Source organism: Astyanax mexicanus, chromosome 20, assembly GCF_023375975.1.
Source record: "Astyanax mexicanus isolate ESR-SI-001 chromosome 20, AstMex3_surface, whole genome shotgun sequence".
In the NCBI taxonomy this organism is placed as follows: Eukaryota; Metazoa; Chordata; class Actinopteri; order Characiformes; family Acestrorhamphidae; genus Astyanax; species Astyanax mexicanus.
This window is the reverse complement of record NC_064427.1, coordinates 33,940,088-33,966,280: the sequence shown is the minus strand read 5'-3', so window position 1 is coordinate 33,966,280 and position 26,193 is coordinate 33,940,088. Positions and strand designations below refer to the sequence as shown.

The 26,193-nt window shown below is 37.0% G+C and overlaps 1 protein-coding gene across 2 annotated transcripts; it reads right to left on the bottom strand.

The window, feature by feature from the left end:
* On the bottom strand, positions 1-26,193 carry zpld1a (zona pellucida-like domain containing 1a). 2 transcript variants are annotated; one of them, XM_022680704.2, is made up of 11 exons: positions 25,542-26,193; positions 24,048-24,161; positions 23,724-23,944; positions 16,680-16,861; positions 14,436-14,508; positions 13,992-14,089; positions 8,564-8,644; positions 5,598-5,772; positions 4,572-4,674; positions 2,985-3,014; positions 1-1,291 (listed from the first exon to the last, which is right to left on the bottom strand). In XM_022680704.2, the coding sequence occupies exons 1-11, from the start codon at positions 25,684-25,686 to the stop codon at positions 1,116-1,118; spliced, it is 1,398 nt and encodes a 465-aa protein (XP_022536425.2). In that variant the 5' UTR covers positions 25,687-26,193; the 3' UTR covers positions 1-1,115. The 2 variants fall into 2 exon arrangements, with proteins under 2 accessions (XP_022536425.2, XP_007231194.2); XM_007231132.4 differs by having other exon boundaries at positions 5,598-5,769.

Genomic DNA, 26,193 nt, shown 5'->3' with positions numbered 1-26,193 from the left:
TCTCTCTCTCTCTCTCTCTCTCTCTCTCTCTCTCTCTCTCTTGTTTTGTGACACATTACAATGTGAGACAAGATACCTGTGTTCACTGTATGCACTTAAATGTAAGAAAACCTACACCCTGCAATAGGAAGGTGAGAGACTGAGGTATGGTAAGGTCTTTGAGTTAAGATTCACCCTCACAGAGTCGGATACACACTGACAAATTAAATACACACATAAAACAGAGCTGGAGTCTGTGTAGTGATTGATACAAATCCCACATTAAAGTCAACAAATACGATAAGCATTGTTTAAAGCTATTCTCTATTTCAAAAGGTGTTAAATAACAATTTATAACTATCTATGTAATGAACTTAACATGTGTTTTAGTTTTCTAGATAGATATGGATACTAAATGGGGGTTGGCTGAATATTAGGATCCTGATGTGCTGTTTAAAAACTGAATGTGGTAACACTTTCTATGAATGTCATTTTTATTCACCTTTACAACACATTATAATGCATTCATAAGGTAATACATATTTGTATAAATGTTATTATAGACATGTTCATTATGCAGTAAAAACAAAAAACTGCCAAGGAACAATAAATGATTTAAAATGTTGTCTTGGTCAAAGTGATGCCTACTTAAATGAATCTAAAATATAAAACATATTCTTGTTTGTTTTCCTTTTAGTTTGGATGATTTAAGTATTAATCTACAATGCAGACCCTTTAAAAAAATGAAAAAACACTAAATTTACGGTATGTCCAAACTTTTACTGATAATGTAAGTAACTATAGAATCGATCAGTGTGTGTTTATAAGCAGCTTAGTTACCCTAGTCATAATGCTGCAGGCAAGCTGGGAGATTGAGTATCTTGGTATTGACAGATAACGTTTATTTAATATGATAAAAAGTGTTTTATAGAGTCTTTTAACATGACATAATAACATTAGACATAGAAAGTGTTACCCAGAATAACGCTAAATCAGAGTATGAATTATTTTTGAGAGGCTGTAGCTCCAATCTGTAACTGATAACCATAAATTCCTTATAAAATCTTGTGAAAATCCTACCTAACGCACCAGATTGTGGCTTGTAACGCTTGTGGTGTATATGAGTGTGTGGGTGTTTAGCTGAAAGAAGGATTGTGGGCTCCTGACAGTGACGATGGCAGAGGCTGCTTCCCCTTCAGGAGCGTCATCGAAAAGACGAAGAAACACATGCTCATCACAGCGAGGATGATGATGCCTGAAACCAGCGCACTCGTAATGGAGTTCATCCTGAACGGAGCGCTGTTTAGCTGAGCTGAAACACACACACATACGTTCAAAGTCAGACAAACGTACTGTACATTACATTGCCATAAGTATTTATTCACCCATCCAAATAATTGATTTCAGTTCCCAATCACTTCTTTTTTTATTTCAACATTTTCCCATTTTTTCCCCAATTTACACGGCCAATTACCCAACCCACTCATTAGGACTCCCCTTATCACTAGTGATGCCCCAACACACCAGGAGGGTAAAGACTAACACATGCTTCCTCCAATACATGTGAAGTCAGCCACCAATTCTTTTCGAGCTGCTGCTGATGCAGCATTGCCGTTTGGAGGAAAGCACAGCGATCCTGGTTCTGATACATCAGCTTACAGATGCCCTGTGCTGTGGACATCACCCTAGGAGTGATGTGGGGGGGAGAGCGCCATCTACCCACCCGGAGGGAAACAGGGCCAATTGTACTCCCTCTGAGCGCCGGCAGCTTGATGGCAAAGCTGCATGAGCGGAGTTTCGAACCTGCCACCTCCCGCTCATAGTGGCAGCGCTTTAGACTGCTGGACCACTCGGCGCCCCCCAGTTCCCAATCACTTCTATTGCTAGGCATGCAGACTCAGTGAATTCCAGTATGGTATCATGATAGGATGCAGCAGTGACATCCTCACTACTAAATATTCCACAGTCAACTGTCAGTGCTACTTTTCATGTGGGTGCCCTAGGCACAAATGCTTTGCCCCCCAAGCATTAATGTAGTATGTCAAATTCTGGTTGATGCATTTTTCCAAAGTTTGACCGTTGTTTCAAGGCATTTGGGGACACCAAGCGAAATACACCAACCAACCTCATTTTAAACCATCCCAATTATAAGCCTGTTCTACAAAATCTGCACTGCTGTAGTTTTTAACTAGCATTGACTGCCAGGCAGTTAGCTAACATAAACATGACTCATATACAGCTCTGAAAAAAATAAGAGACCACTTAAAAATTATGAGTTTCTTTGTTTTTACCAAATTGAAAACCTCTGGAATATAATCAAGAGAAAGAGGAGTAAAGCAGCATAAAGTTATCCAAAAGCAGTGTGTAAGACTGGTGGAGGAGAACATGCCAAGATGAATGAAAACTGTGAATTAAAAACCATCCATATCTCATTTTCTGCAAATAAATACTCTAAATGACATTAAATTTGATGGAATTTGGGAGAATCGTTGTCTGTAGTTTACAGAATAAAATGTTTTTAAAATGTTCAGAGGTCACTAACCTTCCTCAGAGTCAATCACCTTCACTACAGACCTACAATCTTTATGTGGCCTTCAGATTAGCTCAAGAACAGTAAAGAGCGTAAGGGGCTTCTTAGAATGCCATCCCAGCCTCACCAAATGCAATGCAGGCAATCTTATACCTTTGGTTATATAGTGTACAGCATGTGTATACTATAACCAACAGTGAAATCCACCACTCCATCATTCCATCACTTCAACAAACCCATTGTTCCTTTCATGCAGATCCGCACTGCCGCCGCCCTCTATTAACCTCGTATTCAGCTCGCTCTAAAGCCTCTTCACATTCCTCACGAGTTCTGCCCCAGCTTTCAGCCTTGAAGAGAACCTCCCATTTATCCTAAGAGCGAGTAAAGCTCGGCTCATCCTGCATCAGGAACAGCAGAGCTCTGAGAGGGAAGGTTAAAGCCATGCATTAGAGAGAAGCAGAGGAAAGGAGCTTACCTAGCTGAGAGTTATTGGTTGGAGTTTCTTCTGAGGAGGTGGAGAAAAGAATTGATTAAGGGAGGTGAAGGAAAAGTCACACTTACAGCTTTATTAAACACGTCTGTCATTTATATTATTTGCCTTTTTTGTGTTATACAGTATATTGTACATTCTGACTAATTTACTGCACACTGTAACAAATGGTGTGACTCAATGAATCATTGACGTTTATTTTGCACGTTGTTTTTTATGTGTAAACATTGCACAGGCACAATCAATAGTATTATTAAAATAATATTTTTACAACATCATTTTTTCAGCTTCACTGAGAATGTGTGAACACTGAACATTTGTGCAGGGGTTTTTACACTCTAAAATGTGATTTTTTGTTTTAGTCAGGATAACTAATATTATTAATTTAGGTGAACTTACCGGCCAGTACAACTCAATAAACTGAGTTTAGAGAACTTCTACCTTGAAAACTTAAAAATGTTTGTTGAGCCAATGAAAAAATGTGATTTTATCCAATTTTTAGTTTACTACACATGTCAATGCTCTTTCTACAGTGTTGATTCAAACAGCTTTCCCATAGGCTCCTGGCACCATATATTTGCATATTGGGTGTGGCTTCTCCCTTACTTACCATCTTTATGTTGTCTGTTGCCCAAAGCTACATTTTCCTAGGCGTGCATTTGTGTAATATATGTGTTGGTTGCCAGGCCTCAGTGCTGTAGGCTGTAAGAGCAAGTTAACTTTATTCTGTGTTTCTAGTTGTTACAGTATGTTGGCCTGGATCTACAGTGTTCATTCTTGTGCTTTTGCAGTATTATGCTATCAGTATTGGCAGTTCTTTAAAAATATGCTAAATATGTTGAGAATACACATACACACATATATATTATATGTATGTATATTTTAAATAAATTAAATTCCTTAAGCACACAATACTTGAATAAATCAGTTGGGTTAGTTAAACTATTGTTGTGTGAACAAAACCTAATATAGGGTGTATATACTGTATGTGTTATGTGTGAAATAGTAACTGCCTGGCCTCAGTGTTAAAGGCTATAAGAGCAAGTTACCATGTTTAGTGTTGCTGAGTGTATGCTGAATATATATATTCTGGCCGGGTCAAGCTGGTCATAATTGCATTACTGCAAGTTTATATGACTGACAATGAGACGTACATGTAATAGTCATAAATTTCCAGTTCCCAGTTGCTAAATTAAATGAATGAAAAATATATAATATTGTGCCCACTAGATGAGTTTGATTAATGTAAAACTTCTTTCTTTTTGGTTAATCCTAAAAGACAGTGAACAGAAAGTGTTGCACATTTTATAGAACTCAAATTAGGCCAACTTTAAACATAAAGTAAATGTTTGGAATAATTGAAGTTTTCAGAATTATGAAAAATGAATTTTTCGAACTTAAGATTTCTAGTTGGTTTTTGGTGTTTTTCTTCAAAACTTAAAAGTTTAAGTTGGCCTCAAAACTCCTCCTATGTGCTCAGTGGAGCTGATAAAATAGAAAATATCTGTACTGCTGAATGCAATGTTGAATGGTGGGGCCAATATAAGAATAAAGGTGGGCGGGGCTTCTTACCGCTCCTGGTAATGATTGGTCCTGCAGTTATTACTGCATTCCCAGATGCAGCATTAGAGTCAGAGTGTTCTGTCACTTCCCTTCTCTTACGCTTCCCACAGATCTGGTTAAAAACAAAATCTACATTAATGATTCATACTCTCATAATAATGTATATTTTCAAATGCATTCAGTACAATAGTACAAGTTGCGTGTTTACACATGTTGTATTGGTAAATCTTAATAGATGTAACAGGAAATGCACTCATTGAATTACAAAAATGCCCTCATATAATTACATATTTATTACATTTAATTTATATGATTAGTGAGAATCTGCTTTTATGACTTTTACTAGACTAGTACACAAAACGTTTTTCTTAATGTTAAGCAAGAAACGGTAACACTTTCTATGAATGTCCCTTTTTATGAATGCCATGTCTGTTAGACTATATAAAATATTCATAACACATTATAATGCATTACCAAAACATTATAAACATGGCTGTAAATATTTAGGAAAATGTGTAACACATTATAGCCATGTTTATCATGCATTATGAACTGAAATCGTAAGTCATCATCAGCTGTGTTTATAAGATGTTATATGTCAATAATAAGAACCTCAACAAAGCATGCTGTAATTAGTTTCAAACACTCCTTTATAATACTTTTAATACTGTAATAGCTTTTGTTAATTTATAATGCATTATAATATGTTGTTGTACACTCTAAGTTAAATGACATATGTCCATCATGGGAATATACATTATTAATAGTGACAGAAATATGATATATTTTTTTAACCTTGATGTATAACACATTACTAGCACAGCTTATGATGCATTATAATCACAATTCATAATGCATAATAAACATAGCTATAGTGTCTTATACATTTGTATTAACCTCTATAGTCATGTTTATAATGTCTTTTGAATGCACTATGCATTATGAATGTGTTATGAGTATGTTTATAGAGTCTAATAGACAGAACGTTCACAGAAAGTGTTACTGAACGTTTGAATTGGAATTAAAATCCTCTACCGGCATGAGCATGGGACAGTCGTCAGACCGGCACAGTTTGGTCACGCAGTGCAGGAAAACCGTGGACATTTTCTGGTTCTTGTGTTTGACAAAGCGGAACACCTCAAAGGAGAATCGACCCATCTGGCTCTTCCCGTTCTCAAACACGGTCGTCTGAGGGTCCTTATCGCATCTGCTTTAGGGGACGTGAAGCGGGATAGGAGATGCTCAGCTTTGGTGCACAACAACAACAGGATACAGTATATGCACACATAAACACAGACTGGTTTTTGTACCTTGTCAGAAACTGAGGTCACACACGTGCCTTATGTAAAACACACCCAACATAAAAAACAAAGTAACTATAAAAAAAAAGTAAATAAAACCCACTTAAATTTAAAATAAATACTATTTATATTAAACAGTAAAAGTTGTAAAGACTTTACTATGAGATGAGTTAACCCCTTGCATATACAACCACATGCATATACACTGCCTGGACAAAAAAAAAAAGGTCACACACTCTAATATCTTATTGGACCGCCTTTAGCTTTGATTGCACCATGCATTCACTGTGGCATTGTTTCAATAAGCTTCTGCAATGTCACAAGATTTATTTCAATCCAGTGTTGCATTCATTTTTCAAGATCTTGCAGCAGCGTTGATGATGGTAGAGTCTGAACACTGCACAAAGCAGCTCTTCTCCATCCAGCACATCCCAAAGATTCTCAATGAGGTTAAGGTCTGGACTCTGTGGTGAACTCTCTCTCAATCCATGAGTGAAAATGATGATCCAGTCCCATGAATCCTGCCATTGTCATCTTGGAATATGCCCGTGCCATCAGGGAAGAAAAAAATCCATTGATCCAGGAATAACCTGGTCTATATTCGGTATATTCAGGTAGTCAGCTGACCTCATTCTTTCAGCACATACTGTTGCTGAACCTAAACCTGCAGACCAACTGCAGCATCTACCCCACATCATTTACTTACTTAAATCCAGGTGAGGACTTTTTTGTTTTTGGCCAGGCAGCTTACAATTCATTAGTTTCCGCCGCTGACGAGAGCGGCAGCCTTCCAGCAGCTCCGTGTAGCGTTTCACCTTAAGTGAACTTTTTTCACTGTTACTTTCTTTTTTTCGTCTCTTACTACGCTGTAGTGTGTGTTAATATGTATCCCATGGATACGGATCGCCAAACTCTGCACATGGGCACCTAAATCTATCTATCTATCTATCTATCTATCTATCTATCTATCTATCTATCTATCTATCTATCTATCTATCTATCTATCATCTACAATAATGCCCACATGTTTTATACTGTTTCCAAACTTCATGCACAAACTGTTTACACATATTACACTCTAATGAAAACTGTTGTACTTAGTGATATTCCGTGTGCTCATCGGCCAGTTTTACACAAAACATTTGACCGAATCCGAATAACCTGTTACAGTGGATTGCAGAATAAGAGGCATTAAAAGAAGCAGAGTGACAGGTGGTGCACTGATTTATAGGCTTGTAACTCTGGCTATGAGTCACATACCATCTCATGATTGGATGTCTCCAATCTCAGCATCTCAGGTTGGTCATCAATACAAACTGAATGGAGCCTTAAAAACTTTAGTAAACTTTAGTAAACATTAGTAAACATTCGTTCACTGTTTATTTACATCTTATCTACTCACAAGCAGGCAATAAAACAGCTCTTAGGTGGCACAACTGTCTAACTGCCTGTTTATCAAGTAAAAGCATAAGAAAAATAGTGATGATAAATTTTAAATTTATGTTATACCTCTACGTAAATTGATCACAAAGTTTTACCCCAGGGCACAGCTTGAGAACAGCCACACCTGTATAAGTTGAGGTGATATTTTCTGACCGAGGTTGAACAATGGTCAGCGTACTCCTGGAAAGGAGATGTGAATTATTGTTGTTGAGCTTGAGCAAGGCCTAATAGGGAGTGTCAGGTGGATGGGAGGTTTTGGTTCCATAGTTGTAACCAAAATGTAACATCCCTCCATCCCCAGTGTCACATGTGAGCCAGGAATATGTTGTAAAAGTATTGTGACCGGCAGCATCTGGCTAGAATTGTCTAGAAACATAGAATAGAAATTTCTATCATTTTATGGAACATTTAAAAGGCATGTAATGATTCTCTTAATTAATCATGGGATAATTCAGATAATCAGTAATCAGTATCAGTAATCAGTATTTATCAGTAATCACGCTTCTACTTGATAAACAGGCAGTTTTAATTGGGTGTAACCTGAAATAAACCAATCAGTGTGTCACTTGCCATTCTGGTGTGCTCTGACTTTGGCGGATTGGTATTTTAATGGCACAGTGTTTCTGCTTAAGCAGGCCATTTATGAGAACAGCAATGTTACTTTATTTTGTATTTTGTATTCTTGTTAATGGAAAAGTTGGCCTTGTGCACTGCTGCATGTCTGTGTGTGTGTGTGAGTAACGAGTTGGGGTGTATGCATGCTGAGCACATATGGTGCACCTGTGTAGCTATGATAGGTATAACCGTCTGACTGTTGACTGTTTTCAAGGTTCAAATCAGTCAGTGGTGCATCTGTGTTGTCCACCGCCAAGATGGCAATACGCGAGAAATTTATCTGAACACATCACTTCTAATCCACCGCGCCAATCAGTGAAGACATATTTTCATAATTACTCAACCTAAACTAAACTTTTGAGAATACATTTTTCATAAGTTATTATTTAACTTAAGAATAAGAAGAATTTGCCTTGTTTACTTTGTTGCCTCAGACAAAGTAGCTTAGCCTCAGTTTGGTCTTATTTTTCTACACAGTCGAGATATTTTTGACCCACAAACCAACAAAAGACACTGTCCAATCTGTTCATACCCAAACTCACATACATGAGCACACACTCTGTCGCACACAAAGCAGTGTCAGTGTCCTGCCTTCACTGAGATAACATCTAAAACTCCAAATACGTGGAAAACTCCAATTACCCAAAGAAAAGGTCGTATCGAAGCTGGTCGTTAGGATTCCCAGAGGGAGTGGTGTAGCAGTAATCCATCAGCACATTCCACCTGTAGGGGGGTGAGCCAAAAAAATGGGGTAAAGGGTCAAAAAAGAAGGATGAAATCATGCTTGTGGATATTTGAATAGAGGTCATACAAACCAGCAAGAGAGAAAGCAAACATTTAAATACCTTTTTTTTTTTTACAGGGCAGCCATAGCATCTATGATACATACTGGCGCCTTTACGCTTCAAACAAGGCCAGTATTGAGTGCTGCTGCATTACTGCACTGGGAAGGCGATAAGGCCAGAGAATTGATCCGACGACAGACAGGCGCATTACACATTGAGCTTCTAAAAGCAAATACTGTACGTACGTCTCGTTTTACATCACATTCTGTCACACTCACATTGTACGCCTCTCATCTTACTTTTCCTGGACAAATAGAGGACAAGAGAATGGAAGATGAGAACAAGACAGAGAAATGAAGAAGGAAAGAAGGGTATGGATTAAAGGAGCAGTACAAAAAGGTTAAAAAAATAGATTGTGCGAAAGAAAAAAAAGAGAAAAGAGCAGTGAAGGATGGTGTCTTATTGCTGACAAGGTGAAGGAGGAGACAGGGGGAGACTAATCTAAGGAAAAAACAAGTAGAAGAAAGATTAAAAAATGACAGGAAGACAGAATGTTAAAAATACAATTGCTAGGCTTGATTTCAGTCAGCGGTTAAATGCATGAGTGTTTTGCCATCTGTTAAGTTAAATTCAATCTGACGCACAGTACGTCTTCAACAGGGAGCGTACAACTGTCAAACCACTCTACAGACAACCACATGATGAATAGAATAATGCTATATTTATTTTATTTAATATTGTATACTTAATACATTTTGATTTAAAATAAAATCTGGTTGGATGGGAGGGTAAAGATTTATATCTGTATTATAACAGTTTAAACCCTTTAATTTTCCCAAAAATTGTCAGTGTGACTTATAATCCAGTGCGCTTTATGTATGAAATTTACCAGTCAGGTTGTAGAGAGCAGTAAAGCCAATCCACTGAAGTACAGCTCTATAGGTTAGTTCAGGGGTCCTCAAACTTTTAAACTAAAGGGCCAGCTCACTGTTTTTCAGTCTTCTGGGGGGCCGGACTAAAAATAAACATTAAAAACTATTTATCATGTGATACTGGTTGCATAATATATGCGATATGTGTAATTCACAATGCAGACATTTTAATGATTTATTAAGTAATAATTTCCATTATCCTACCTCATACAGTGCTTTTCCATAAGTTAATGTGAACTGTGAGCCTGCTTCTGGCTGAAAGACTGTCAATGTCAGGTTCCATGTTTGTTACTGTCAGTCGTAACAAGTGATGCAAATGTTCATCAGAGAGTCTGGATCTCGTTCGACACTTGAGCTGTTTCATCCTGGAAAAAGTCTGCTCACAGATGTAGGTGCTCCCAAAAATTGTTGTCATTTTGAGTGCGTGTTTTTTTAGATTTGGGTACGTCTCACCGGGAAGAGAGGCATAGAAATCAACCAAAGTGCTGGACTTGAATGCGTCTTTAAGGTTGTCAAAATTTTGTAGTTCAGCCAGTTCCAGCTGGTAAATTGGATCGATGCAGTCAATGTCTGCAGCAAAGGGACTCTGGAAAAGACGAATGTCTTTGGCGTGGGCATGAAGCTCTTGAAATCTCACCTGAAATTCGCGTTGCAAAATTTCCAAGGCCTCCGCACATTTTTCAGTCGGGAATCCAAGTGAAGGCACCTCAGCTGCTCGTTTCTGTGTAGTGGGAAAATGGCAGAAATTTTTCTCCTTCACATGTTTAAGGAGGAGACCCAGTTTTACTTCAAACGCCTTTACATACGAATGCATGTCACTGATGAGTCTTCTCTTGCCTTGGAGCTGCACATTAAGACTGTTGAGTAGGTCGGTTACATCTGTTAAGAAAGCAAGGTGCCATTTCCATTCTTCATCGGTGAGTTCTGGCACAGCTTTGTTTTTGGACAGCATAAACGTGTTGATCTCGGGGAGCAGGTCGTTGAAACGTTTCAAAACTCGCCCTCGACTCAACCAGCGGACCTCAGTGTGGTACAGCACATCTTCGTAATCAGCATTTAGCTCAGACAAAAAATCCTGAAACTGCCTGTGGTTAAGAGCATGAGCTCTGATGAAATTAACACAGGACACCACAATTTTCATGACAGAATCCCACTTAACTGCTTTGCAACAGAGTGCTTGTTGATGGATCAAGCAGTGTATGGCGATCGGACGAGGATGGCCGCGTTCACTCATTTTTCTGTTGATACGCGCTATCACTCCTTTCATAGAACCCACCATGCTCGGTGCACCATCCGTGGTCACACTCACTTATTTAGCCCAGTCCAGATCTAAATCCGCCACCGTTTGGTGAACTTTCCTGTAGATGTCCTCTCCTGTTGTCGTTCCCTTGATGCTTTGTAGTCCAGCAAGCTCCTCTGTGACTTCGAACTTATCATTAGTTCCGCGGATGAAAATCAACAGTTGCGCCGTGTCACGCACATCGTTGCTTTCGTCAAGAGCCAGTGAAAAGGAGCAAAGTCTTTTTGTCTGAGTTTGCAGCTGAAGGTGCAAATTGTCGCCCATTTCTTCTACTCTCCGTGTAACTGTGGGTGCGGATAGACTCACCGCGCTGAACAGGTCCGCCTCCTTGACAACCGCCGTCAGGCACTGTTTTACAAACTCTCCGTCGGTGAACAGCTTTCCACTGCTAGCTATTAGCTTGGCCACTTGAAAGCTAGCTCGAACTGATGATATATTTAGGTGTTTTTGCTTTATAAAAGAATTTTGCTGAGTCTCCAACACATGTTTCAGTTTTGCTATTTTGTCTGTCCTCACTTGCCCCGTCAGACAGCCGAACTTGTCTTTATGGCGCGATTCATAATGGCGGCGCAGGTTGTATTCCTTAAACACGGCGACTGACTCCTGGCATATGAGACAAACAGCCTTTTCATTACATTGTACAAAAAGGTAGTCAGAGGTCCACTGTTGATTAAATACTCTGCACTCAGAGTCGATTTTTCTTTTCCTCGACATTCCGTCAGATGTGAGTCTCAGAGCTCATGCGAACAGCACAGAGCGAGTGGTAGTATGTTGTCTGATTACCGTGGGAAATAGCCTTCTGTTTTTTTTCATCTGTCTACGGAGACTCTCGATGGCCAATTGTCATTTTTTTTTACTTTTTTTCCCCGTATAGCTAATGCTGCTTGCGCGAGGGGCCAGGGAGCAGGTACTGCTGTTGTAGCTAAAGGGGCCGGTCAAATGAGCGCAGGGGGCCGTATGTGGCCCGCGGGCCGTAGTTTGAGGACCCCTGGGTTAGTTCTATAGTTTAGATCTCCAGCACCGAGACTTGAGACTGGAGCAGTATTAGCATTAGCTGCTAACTGTGCTTATTTATGGCAACAGCAATTTTATTTTATTCTTTATTTTGTTTATTGTAGAGGTAAAAGTCAGGTTTGGACTCTGATGATTGACTGTTGTTTAGGATTATTCCCAAACCTCAATGCTAATTTGACGGTGCGGACAAAGGGCGTGAAAATGGACTGTTGACGGGGTGTAAGATAACAATGAGCTTCGTGACACACCTTGCGCAGGGTGTACGATAGGGACCGACCACCTAATTATTGCTTATTTAGGTGGTCGGCAGGCTCTAGTACTACATTTTCTAGTGTTGTGTATATAAATGATACACAGTATAAAGAACACTTTAACATACTGTACAGATGAAGTGTTCCCATGATTAATGAGTCTTAAATTACCAGAACTGTACAACACTTAATGGGTTTCCACAGCTGAATTCCAGAGCTATAATGTTCTAACAGCAGAGCACACCTCATTTTTGTAATGTGTAACATTACAACCACTTCTGAACAGGATCTCAGTGTGTCTTTATTTGGAGATCCCTGGTGTTTTACTGGTGAGGAGTTCATAATCACAAGAAGGAAAATGGAAACTTTGTCATATAACATAAGAAAAATATATAATTTGATTAAATATATAGTAGTTAATTATGTATTTAAGTGTTATCTTGGATAGAACCATCCACATGTTTGGACACACCTTCTCATTTAATTAATGTTTTATTTTTTCCTACATTGTAATTGAATTCTGAAGTTATCCAGTCTATGAAGGAACACATAAGGAACCATGTAGTAACTTAAAAGTGTTAAACAAACCAAAATACTCTGTAAAGCATTTTATTTGGAACGCTGTTAACTTGCGGTTTCTGAGGCTGGTAACTCTGATGAACTTATCCTGTACAACAGTGGTACCTCTTGATTTTTCGGTGCTGATGAGAGCCAGTTTCATCAATTTGGTTTTGATGTCCTTTATGACTGTATTTGAGGATATTTTCCAAGTTTTGTCTTGAAAGTATTTTCTTCTTTACTTAGTTGAGTTGTTCTTACCATAATATGGATTAGAACATTACTATAATAGGGATATTCACTGTATACCAACTCTACCTCTTCATAATTTTACAACTGATGCTTTCAAACACAATAAGAGGGCAAGAAATTCAGCACAGCTGTTAACTGAAAGCCATTCCAGGTGACTCTACCTCATAATGCTGACTAAGAAAATCCACTGGCACTGAAAAAACGTCTTTGAGAGGCTGTTAGTTTTACATAACAAAAATATGCTGGTATGACATAATAATTATATTTTGGTTCTAATCATTAAAATTTTAACACCTTTTCCAATGGCTACTGAAACCATCTATAATTAAGATATTGAGCATTGAGTCTTTCTCCATCACTCACCATCAATGTGGAGTGATTCCCCCCAGCTGCCTTCCCATATCTGACTCTAAAATGTTCTCAAAAATGTTCTTAAAGTTATCAAAAGACATTGATATGAACTTAATAAATCGGTCACCCTCACTGTGTAGTCATTCCCCCCAGTGGGTGCCTTCCAATATCTGACTGTAAAGTGTTATGTAAAGTTATCTAAAAACAATGATATGAACTGAATACATAGTAGTAGTAGTAGTAGTTGAATTGGTTCAAATTAACATTTTGACTGTGTTTTTGTCAAACAAGGATTTTTATGTTGCTCTAAAAAGAATCCACAGTTCAATTATGTGGAACCATACTGTCCATGATTAAATTATGTTTGTTTCTTTAAATTACAAGTGTTCCTTTTTATGGCATAATGTATGCCTGAAATATAGCACAGGACATTATGATCTTGCTATATGCATTATAAACACTATTGAAAAGCTTAATTTACCCTAGTTATTGCTATATAAAGCAGTGATCAAACAGTTAATTAGCATCTAATGGCTTTATACAGCTTGTAAGAACCACCATATGCTGAACAACCATATGCATATGAAACCATGCGGCCAAATCTTCCATTTAATTCCATTAAATCACCTTCTGTCCAAGTTAGTGGCCTTCACAGCAGCAAAGACGCGAGTCTTCAGAGTGAGGCCAGCCATCGGAATTGACAAATGCTGGACGTACGTGGAGTCCTGCAGAAACCAAGACAAGGTATTTTAGATGAATAATTTACACTGATGTGAAAACATACATTATTGTAGATTGTTCCAGATGGAACACAATTATATGCCTGCATAGCTCCAATCCTGGCAACTATTATTCTTAATCACATGAGCCAGTCTGCATTGTTCCCTTATCTTTAGACTCCCCTCAGAGGAAGCAGTTTGATCAAAACCAATAATAAAAGGTACAAACTAACATTCTACACTTAAAGAAGCTGCACAGCTTGAGATCAAATGTTCTGCAGAACACTTTATTCCTGTTTCTATACAGCGTAGTTAAAGCACAGCTTGAGACTGAATAGGTAGAAAGTCTTACATTGTACAGCAGGAGGTTCAGTGTGCTCACGAATGTACCATTACTGTCCTTCACTGAAATAGCAGCAGCAGACCTTTAAGAAACAAGCAAAAAAAAAAAAAAAATCCTTTTTATGGCCACATTGATGCCCAAAAGAGAGATGAGTATAATTTTTCCTGATGCACTCAGTCTAAAACTCTCAGAATCCACCAAGCTTTCACTCGTACACCCTGCATACTAATTCAGTAATTGCTCTGTTTGCACAGTTTACACTGGGATTTGCTTTCAGGGACATTCATTATCATGCTCTAGTAGAAGCTCTGTAAGATCTAACTTGATTTAAAGGTAAATATTAGACAAACTGTTTTCCAATATGCTGTTTTTTCAAATTCAGCCATCTGGATAACTACACTCGTAGGATCTCATCTTTGACTTTTTCTTCACTTTTTTCTTTCTGCCTCTTTCTAAAATTTTTTTTTTCTCTATTCTTTTATTTCGGTACAGGAAAAGTGTATTATTTGAGCCTTTCTTATGAATAACTATCAAACGCTTCTTTTTTTTCAACTTTTTTTACATTAGAAAACTAAAATGTCATACATTTAGACTCATTATTATTTAGATATGTTTTATTTCTTCATTCATGAAAAACATGAAAAATAAAACTTACAACAGAAAAGAAAATAACCGATTTCTCACAGTAAATCATATATTTTTTTTCCATTTTGTGAACATAGAACCACAAATCTGGCCTATATAAAAGAATGGCAAGAAAAAAAAAAACCTTTGTTGAAAGAAAGAAAGACATAAGAAGTGCTGTTTACAGTTTGCCGCAAGCCATGTAGTGGACACAGCAAACGTGGAAGAAGGTGCTATGAGCAGATGAGGTCAAAAAGTTCAACCTTTTGGCCCAAAGGCAAAGCGCTATATGTAGTAGAAAGGTAAAACTGCTCATCACTCTGAACACACCACCCCCACTGTGAAACATGGTGGTGGCAGCATCATGCTCTGGGGATGCTTTTCTTCAGAGTTGATGGAAAGATGGATGGAGCCAAATACAGGGCAATTTTGGAAAAAAAAAACCCTGTTGGAGTCTGCAAAAGACTTGAGACATACAGCCAGAGCTCCAGTGAAATGGTTTAGATAAAAAAATAACCATCTGTTAGAATTGACCAGTTAAAGTCCTGACCTAAATCTCATTGCGCTTTTGTGGCAAGACATGAAAATTGTTGTTCACAGACACTCTCCATCCAACCTGACTGAGCTTAAGCTGTTTTATAAAGAAGAATGGGGCAAAAACCTCTAGATGTGCAAAGATGGTAGAGACAAACCCCAAAAGACTTGCAGCTGTAATTGCAGTTAAGGTGTCTCTGCTAAAAATTGATATCGGAGAGCAGAAAACTTTTTTTCACAGACTTTTAATAGATAAAAAATGATGAAAACTATGTATCTTTATTGTTCCACTTCACAATTATATGCTGCTTTGTGTTGGTCTATCAGTTAAAACCTCATCACATTTAAGTTTGTGATTGTAAGGTGACAAAGTGAACAAGTTAAATGGGTATGAATATTTTAGGTTATTTGTTGAAAGGGCATAACACAAATTCATACTGTATACTCTCAGATGTTCTAGCATTCTCAGAACTCTGGCATTTACTAATATTGTTATAATTCCATATTAAAATATAAATCGCAAACATGTACCAAAAAAACTGCACATAAATCCATTACTGTAACCATTTCTAAGATAAAACTGTGACAAAAATCCCAAATGTATTGGAATACATTCTCACATATTAAGAACAGTTTTGTCAACAAAGTGTTTTTGCAGCATTTCTTTTATTAATATTTTCCTAGAATTGTCATAACACATGCAATAAATTAAAAACCACTAAACTTAATAAGATACACAACTGGTCAAAAGCTTTAGTTTTTTCCCTTTATTTCTGCCATTTAATATATACAGCTCTGGAAAAAAGAAAACAAGAGACCACTTTAAAATTATGAGTTTCTTTGATTTTACCAAATTGAAACCCTCTGGAATATAATCAAAAGGAAGATGGATGATCACAAGCCATCAAACTAAACTGAACTGCTTGAATTTTTGCACCAGGAGTAAAGGCATAAAGTTATCCAAAAGCAGTGTGTAAGACTGGTGGAGGAGAACATGCCAAGATGCATGAAAAAACAGGGTTATTCCACAAAATATTGATTTCTGGGCTCTTTTATATATATATTTATAGATCAAGTAAAAAGTGGGCCACTTACGAAGCCAGCTGTGTGTTGTTGACCAGGTACTCCAGTGGGTAGCTGCAGCTGAATTTATACAGCAGGCCGGGTAAATAGCTGATGACGGTTGGAGGGTCAGGTGTATCAATGTAGCCTGATATACTCCCAATCTGCACCAATGAGAGGTTTCCATAGGCATTGGGCCCGTGAGCCGTGGACACCTGAAAACACACACAAATGCATTTTGGGCCCTATCTTACCTTCTGTGCAAGGTGTGTCGCGATGCTCATTGCTATCTTACACCAATGTCAACTGTCTATTTTTTATGCTTTAGAGACTGGTTGATTTGAATTTGGATATCTGTCAACAGTCAGACGTTCATTATCTTGGCAACACAGGTGTGCCACATATACACCTAGGGGACATGCAGCAGTGCACAGACCCAACTGTTACATCAATAATAAACAGAATAGAAAATAAAATAACATTGCTGGGTGCCGAGTGGTCCAGCCATCTAAAGTGCTGCCACTATGAGCAAGAGGTCACAGGTTCGAACCCCCGCTCATGCAGCTTTGCCATCAAGCTGCCGGCGCTCAGAGGGAGCAAAATTGGCCCTGCTCCCTCCGGGTGGGTAGATGGCGCTCTCTCCCCACATCACTAAAGGGTGATGTCCACAGCACAGGGCGTCTGTGAGCTGATGTATCAGAACTGAGCCGCTGCGCTTTCCTCCGAGCGCACTGTGAGGCTACTCAACAATGCTGCATCAGCAGCAGCTCGAAAAGAAGCGGTGGCTGGCTTCACATGTATCAGAGGAGGCATGTGCTAGTCTTCACCCTCCTGGTGTGTTGGGGCATTACTAGTGACAGGGGGAGTCCTAATGAGTGGGTTGGGTAATTGGCCGTGTAAATTGGAGAGAAATAAAATAAAATAAAAAAAAAATAATAACATTGCTGTTTGCGCACCTTCACAGTGTGAGTACTAAATGGTTAATTTCAAGCTATGCCCAAAACTCACTATGATTAATAAAGAGAATTAGTACATGCATTTTGTTTGTTTCAAGGCATACTTTTGTTGTTACGATAGCAAAGACACACTGTTACATCTCAGAAACAGCACCCCAGATAAGAGCCCAAAATAAGTTACTGCATGATTGCTTATGTGTTCCTTCATCGGCTGGATGACTTTTTATATCCAATTATTTTATACTAGGTTTGACTGAAGGAAATCTTTTACAAGTGAATGTTTTTATGATGAATGGCACAATAGAAATACACAAAAATAATTTTGCTTGCAAAACCCTACTTATGTGTTTGAAACAGAAGAATTTTTTTTGTTCATTATTAAACCCTAAGTAAAATAACTTAAAAGTGCTCCCCCCCACACACACACATTTTTGATGCTTTATTAAACTAATTCTGATTTTTTAAAAGATTTTTTATAGCTTTAACTAATAATTGGTATTTGGATATTTATTGATATTTACAGATGATACAGTTTTATTATTTAGGCCTTCATTTACATCACCTATAAGAACAAATTACAAATCAAATCTCGATTTTTGCATTATTTAATTATTTTTACCATATTGCTCACATTTTTTGCTGAGAATAAATTCATCTAGGCTTTATATTGATGTCTCAGAATCAGCGGATATATGTATAATATGTACAGAAAGACACTTTATATCCAGTATTTTTATGCTAGGTTTGACTGAAATAAAATCTTTTACAGGTAAGTTTTTTTAATAATGAGTGGCTCAATATAAATGCTCAAAAAGTGCTAAAAGGTTAAATAAAAAAGAAAGTATTTTTTGCTTGCAAAACCATATTTTATGTTTCTGCAAGATCATTTCTTCTGTTTAGTCTTTAATTTAAATAACTTACATTTTATTTTTTGCATTTTGTTTTAATGTACTACATTGTTAAATAACACCATTTAGTACTGTTTTACTTGCAAGACAAGACTTATTAATTAAACACTAAAATACAACAAGTGAAAAGTGGCCCCCACATTTTGAATGCTATATTTAACTATTTTTTAAGAATTTCTATAGATTTGACTAATACCGTATTTTTCGGACTATAAGGCGCACTTAAAAACTTTTAATTTTCACAAAAATTGACAGTGCGTCTTATAATACGGTGCGCCTTTTGTATGGATTTTACTCGTCAGGTTGTAAGGAGCAGTAAACACACACTCCGTGCAGCGTTATAGAGAGTTTCAGGGCTATACAGAGTCCAGAGCCGTGCAGCTCCGAGGCTGAGCAGCAATAGCATTAGCTAGATGCTAACCGCTAAGCTAGCTAGCTTATTCACTGAGATCAGCATTATCTAAATTTTACTCGTCAGGTTGTAAGGAGCAGTAAACACACACTCCGTGCAGCGTTATACAGAGTTTCATTTGCTGGAGCAGCAAATAGCATTAGCTAGCTTATTCACTGTTCAGAGATCAGTATTATCTCAATTTTACCCGTCAGGTGTAAGGAGCAGTAAACGCACACTCCGTGCAGAGCCGTGCCGCTCCGAGGCTGGAGCAGCAATAGCATTAGCTAGATGCTAACCGCTTAGCTAGCTAGCTTTTTCACTGTTCAGAGATCAGTATTTTCTAAATTTAGTACTTTTAATACTGCTGGAGCAGTATTATTAGAGTTAGATGCTAATCGCTAAGCGTTCACCGTTCAGAGGTGAGTTATCGGCCTGTAAGTCTGTGCTGCTTTGCCTGGCTAGCATTAGCTAGATGCTAAGCGCTAACTCTCTCAGAGGTGAGTTTTATCAGCCTGTAATCTGCTTGTTTACCGTGTTAAAACAAGGTACGGGGGACGAATCGCTAGCTAATATCTCACTGTCTTACCAGAACACGCAGGATTACTCAGTGTAACGCTGTCGTTTAAGTTTGGGTTAACTTTACTAGTTTAGGTGACTAGCTAGCGTGCTAGCGGATAGCTATGCTAACGCTGGTGCAGCAAGCCTTAGTGGACATCTGGAAATCTAAGCTTACTGTAAATAAACTGAAGCACGTTACTCACCCAAATAAACAGTTTTCAGGAGAGGAATCTGTGTAGATTAATATCCAGCACTCGTTTGACTTTGAAATAGCTAGATTTGTATACTGAGACGCTCCACCGGCAAGCGACCACCCCCGGTGGGGGAAGGGAAACATGGCGCCACCCCTGTTCACTTTGATATAGGCACCCTTTCTAGTGTCACTTAACGCGCCTTATAATGCGATGCGCCCTATGTATGGAAAAATAGCAGAAAATAGGCGTTCTTTGATAGTGCGTCTTATAATACGCATTATAGTCCGAAAAATACGGTAATTGGTATTCATAAATGCATTGATATGTACAGATCATACAGTTTTCCTGTTTAGTCTTTAACATTACATATAAGAACAAATCACAAATCACATCTACATTCTCTATCTATATCTATACATCTCTATCTACATTTTTGTATTTGTCAATTATTCTTTCCATATTACTCACATATTTCCATGTATATATCGTGTAACCTCTTGAACTCTTGGTTTACTAATTTGTTGTGAATTAGTTGGCAACATTAAGATTTGGCATATCTTGTTGAGAACTCCACGGTTCTATTTTAAGATCTATAAAATTTATCGTATTTGTGACAATAATGCAGTTATAAAGTTAAAGAAGTGAACATACTGTATATAATGATTAATGCAAATTCTCGTAAGAGCAAAATCTCTCATCTATATGGAATAAAATCCTCTTTTCATCCACTTTCACACTAGCAGACTTTCTTTAACAGTTTTACTGATAATAAAGTAATCTATGCTTTATGTCTACGTCTTAAAAACAGATAAGAGAAATTCTAAGACTTCTGATATCCACAGCATGTTTAGACAGACAGTAATGCCATTTTATATCCAGTTTTTTTTACTAGGTTTAACTGCAGCAAAGTGTTTTACAGGTCATTTTTTTATAATAAATGGTCCAATAGAAATGCTCAAAAAAGTTTAAAAGCTTTGAATGTAAAACATTTAGTTTTTTGTTTTTTCTTGCAATCCCATACTTATGTCTTTAAAACTGTTTAAAAGGCTAAGTTTCTGCAAAGACATTTTTTTCTGTTAAGTCTTTAACTTAAATATCCTATAATCTATTACATATCATATCTCATCTTATGTTATATTATTATATTATTACGTAATACTAATTCAGTATAGTTTTGTTTGCAAGACAATACATATTTATTAAACACTAAGTAAAAAGTTCAAATTCATATTTTTTGTATTCTACAAAATTACTATTAAATTAAATTTTATTGTAGTTCTTTTTTTGATAATATGTTAATGTATACACTGTTCCAACAACAAAAAAAAACATTTTTGTATGCAAATCCATATATATTAATGTAAGAAATTTTGAAACATTTTTTACGCTATATTAAACTATTAAATTATTTTTTTAAGAATTTCTACAGTTTTGACTGAACCATTATTATTGGATATTTATTAATATTTATAGATTATACAGTTTTCCTATTTGGCCTTTAACTTACATCCATTTTTGTATTTTTCTATTATTTTTACCATATTACTCTGCATATTTCCATACATATATACCATTGAACCTCTTGAACCTTTGGTTTACCCTCATGCAGAAACTGTTATGAGTTCGTTGGTAACAGTTTTATTATCATATCTTGTGAAAAACTCCAGGGTTCTGTTTTAGGACCTATGAATCCACAGTAAAGTTATGTTTATAGACAGACAGTGAAGTCTTTTTATATCCAGCATTTTGCTCTCAGCTCTGTCTTACTGAAGAACATTCCTATACTGCTCTGTAAAGGACTGAATGCTGTTGGTTTACACATGGCTCCAGCTGCACTCTAAAAATGAACATAAAAAAAAACAAATCTGATAAGAGCTTTACAGCCTGCTGTCTAAACTATGGACAGCATTTTTCCAATCTTATCTAAATCTCAGCCCCACTGACAGGCAATCACCAGAGCACTGTGTTCAGATTGCAAATTTGCTCCCACACTGACTAAACCTGATCTGCTCTCCTGCACTCCTCCCTCAGCATCCCTGTTCTGTCCTAATCAAGGCTTTATGATTCAGTAATCCATTCTGAAACTCAGAATTAGGATTATCACCAAGTACCAATATTTATTTTTATTATTTATTGACAATATTCTGTTCCATAGATAATTGCAATCAACACTATTACAGTCAATTTCAGACCCCTGATTTAGTTCCACTGATTTAATGATAATATAATACCATAATAATGCAATTACACCATTTTAAAAAACAAATAACTTTAAATTATTAAGTATATTCAGATGTTGGACTTATCGAGAATATAAATATGTCTAAACATCTTAAACTATTACTTAAATAAAGTCAATTATTCATTAATGAACTTTTCTTGTTAATAATGTGAAAAACACAGTGTATATATGTGTGTTGGTTTTAAAAACAACATACTTTTTTTTGTTTGTTTCAGATCCATATGGTGCCACTGACATGATGCTAATGTAATAGCATAATAAGGCATTTACACCCTATTAGAAAGCAATTAACGTTTCATTATTAAGAATATTTAGACATTGGACTTATTCAGAATGTAAATATGTCTAAATATCTTAAATTACTAAACATAAATATAATAAACACTGTTTTTTAACAAAGTCAACATATCAGTTCATTCATTAATGGACTTTTCTCATTAAAAAGACGGTAACACTTTACTTGTATGGTCCGTTTGATGATGCATGTCTATTAAATGCAATTGAACTGAAAGGTGAAAGTAAATGATTCTCTATTGAATGTAACCCAACATCCAACTCTAACCCAAACTCTAAGCTTAACATTTTAGGACTAGGTTTAGAATTTTTAAAACTTAAGTTAGCATAACTTAAAACAGCAAGTTATTACAACTAAAAGGGAAAGCTGATTTAACTTTTTTTATTTTTGCTATACAAATTAATTTACCCAACAATTCTACTTAGTATCTTGTGATCCAAATAAATAAATATGTTGATTTCTTTGTACTTTTCTTTTAAATTTCATTTTACTTAAATATTTATTTTACTTATTCACACTGTAAGCCTGGAAAAGGTGATTTTAGAGGCAAGACAGTTAATCATACTATATGATCTACAAGTTTACCTAAGGTAGCCCCAGAGGGGAATGACTACACACTGACTGTGAGTGAGAGAAACTAGAGGACACACCTAATATGGAAATAGTTTGTCCCAACAGACTAAACTCTGTTATTATAAGCTGACTCAACTCAAAGGTCTCTGTTTGAATGTGTACAAGCCAACAAATGTTCTCCTAATTTATAATATTTGAGTAATGTTTGGAAATATTCAGTTTTACATGAAACAGACTTATTTTCAAACTAATTTAGTGGCTTTACAGTGTATGTTTATTAGTTTTAAAAATATCTGGAAGTAGGAAGCTCAAACCTACCGATGGGAAATTAGACTAAACATTTAACATAAAATTTAGATTAGCTCAACTAAGCATGTATTGTTGACTAAACTGAGGTTCAAAACTAACAATATAAGTAAGAAGTAAATTTTTAAGAAAGATTTTTTTTGTTTCTTTGTTTATACAGTGTTCATACACACTAAGACAATTAAGTACAGATTTGTACTTAAAAGAGTACAAAGCTTGTCACTAGGGCTGTACCTTATATTGAGGTACAAAAAAGTACCTTTCAGTGAAAGTCCTTTTTTATACCCATGTTTTTTGTGCCAGTATAAATTATAAAGATTATAATCATTATCATCAATTAAATATGTCAAGAACTTGATGATCCAAAACTGCTTTTCAAATAAAAAATGTGCAATTAAAATATATATTGTTTATTAGTACAGTGATACAGAATACCGAATACTTTTGGCTGGTTATATAGTACAAATCTGTACTTATTGCTGTTAGAAATAACTTGTAAAGACCCTGTAAAGACCAATATTGTACCATTGAGTGTACAATTATAAAGAGTGTACCTTTAAGTACAAAAAAGTACTTCCATCGTACTTCTGTTTTTTAGAGTGTAGATCAATGCACTGATTATTTTTCCCCTCACCCCGACCCGCATCCTACCACTAGTGAGTTTCCACAGGCCTCCAGCGTGCTCAGGCTGATGCTGAACAGCACCACTGTAGGGAAGGTGTTGTTGTTAATGAACCCTCTGCAGTGAGCATCACCGTGACGTCCGTTCAAGGCCAGGTCAGTGTCAGTGTAGCCAGAGAAAAGCACCGGGCAGAAATTAATCTTCAGAGTGATGGTCTGCACCCCGCAGTACACACTGATGTCCCGCTCAGCTACAGAAAAAGATTTTAAAAAGGTGTGTTTAGCTCTTTTTAACTGAGAGCTTCAATTCTGATCAGTTCTTTATTTTTCTTTCGATGTACTTGATGTACTCACCAGGAAAACGGCTATGAAAGTTGGCATCACAGTTGAATCCATTGAACTGGGCTTTGACTATCAATAATTTATATAACAGCAAAAGAATCAAACATATACGTTCCATGTCAGCACCTGAAAAAAATGAAAAATTTAGTAAGCACAATCCTTTTGACTTAAATAATAAATACACAAATAATCTAAATCTATTTCTCAGAAGACATCAAATTATCTCTGGTTGTCATCAGAAATGGCTTCAAATGAATGAAAATGAAAGAGCACGGTTGTCAGAAAAGATGAATATGATTAAATGATTATGTTGTCAGATCAGCCAAAACTGCCATATAGAAAACAAATCACATGGAATAACTGGTTTGAGATGACATTTTTCACATCATCCAACATCAAACATAAAAATGATTGATTTAATCTCTAGGAGTTCTTCAGTTAGAAACTGTAAAGGACCCCCCTTTAGATGCGCTGGGGAATCTTAAGAAATCTTTTTAGAAGGAAAATGTTCCTGAAAATTCACCTTTAGAGGTTCATCCAAAGCTTCAATCTGAAGAACCTTTGAAAGCCTCTCAAGGAACAGGAAACCTTTTAATCTGCAATGGCCTCTATGTAGGCCCACATTTTCATTCATGACTATCATAACCTACTGATTATAGTGTCCTGTATACTATTTAAAGTATATGTTCCTTTAGGAACTTTTTAATCTTAAGGTAATTTAAGGAACCTTTAAAAAAGAAAGGTTTTAAAAGAAAAATGTTTCCTAAAGATTGTAATATTGAACATATTCAGAGGTTTCTCAAGGAACAAGTAATTTTAACAGTTAAAAGTATCAGTACCTTAAGGAACTTTTGGAGGTTCTTCAAATTGAAACTGTGGAGAAACCTATTAAATTGCTCTGAGGAAGCTTCAAAAAATCTTTAGGTGCTTCAAATAACATTTTATTAAAAAACCTTTTCTTGAAGGTTCATCAAATCACATAAGTTTTTCTCCACAGTTTTAAATTGTTCTTCGAACTCCAATGGTTCTTTAATGCACTGGTAATTTTAACAGTGTACACTATGAAAAGTATTAGAAATTGTAATTTTAACAGTGTACACTATAAAAAGTATTAGAACTCAAAATTTTAAAAGTGTAAACTGTATCAGTATCAGTAATTTAAGGAACTTTTGGGTTTTTTTTCAAACTGAAACTGCGGAGGAAGCCCTTCAATTTCTCTGAGGAACCTTCAAGAAATCCTTATGTGCTCGAAAGAACATTTTCAGCTAAAAAACTGTTATTGAAGGTTCCTCAAATTGCCATAAGGGGGTTCTCCACAGTTTCAAATAAATTAAAGATGCCCTAAAAGTTTCTAACAGTGTATGTAAATAACGAAAAATGTCTGAAAACCATAAATGAAAAGTCAATGGAAATAAACAAATGATACTTTTTGCTGTTAAAAGTAATAAGGCCCTACATCTCCATCTCACCCTCCTCCCGCTCTCTCGTTCACCGCCTCCGACTCACCTGGTTGCCTGGCAGCTGAGTGGTCAGCGGTACTCCATGTGCTCCCTCCTCCGGCATGAGACTGACTGGCCTCAGCTTGCCCAGCATCCCTGCAAAACGAGCCCAGACATGGGCTTCGGCCTGGCAGAAAAAAATGACCAAGCATAAGAGACCCATTCTTCCGAGGCGTCAACAAAAAGGGCTGTCCGGCGGAACATGGGAAAGTCCATCAAAAAGTGAATGTGTTATACAAATCCTTTCACTGTCCAGAAACATGAGCGGTTTTTTGAAGTTTCCCACTCATATCCTTTCTAACTTGATCTCTCTCTGTCAGCGCTTCGCAAAGCGAGCCCCCGCGCTGCATGAGGTCTGCGCAGGGGGAATTATCTTTTCATCAGGCCCGGCGCTGAGCAGATCGCTGACTGAGACGGCCTTTCTGTGGGCCGGCGCGGGACGGGACTGGTCCGGGATCGTCTGGACGCTTTCAGAGGCTTTGTTTTGGGCCTGCCTCAGTCAGCACTTCTCCAGCCAGCTCCAGTGATGGCTGCTGGGGCCGTTATCCCACCTGTCCTCCGCCTCTGACTCTGACCTCCCACTTTCTCCGCTCTCCGGTCCAGAGCAGCCGCTGAAGGATTAACGCCCAGTGCACATATGTGCCCTACTGTATATCGGA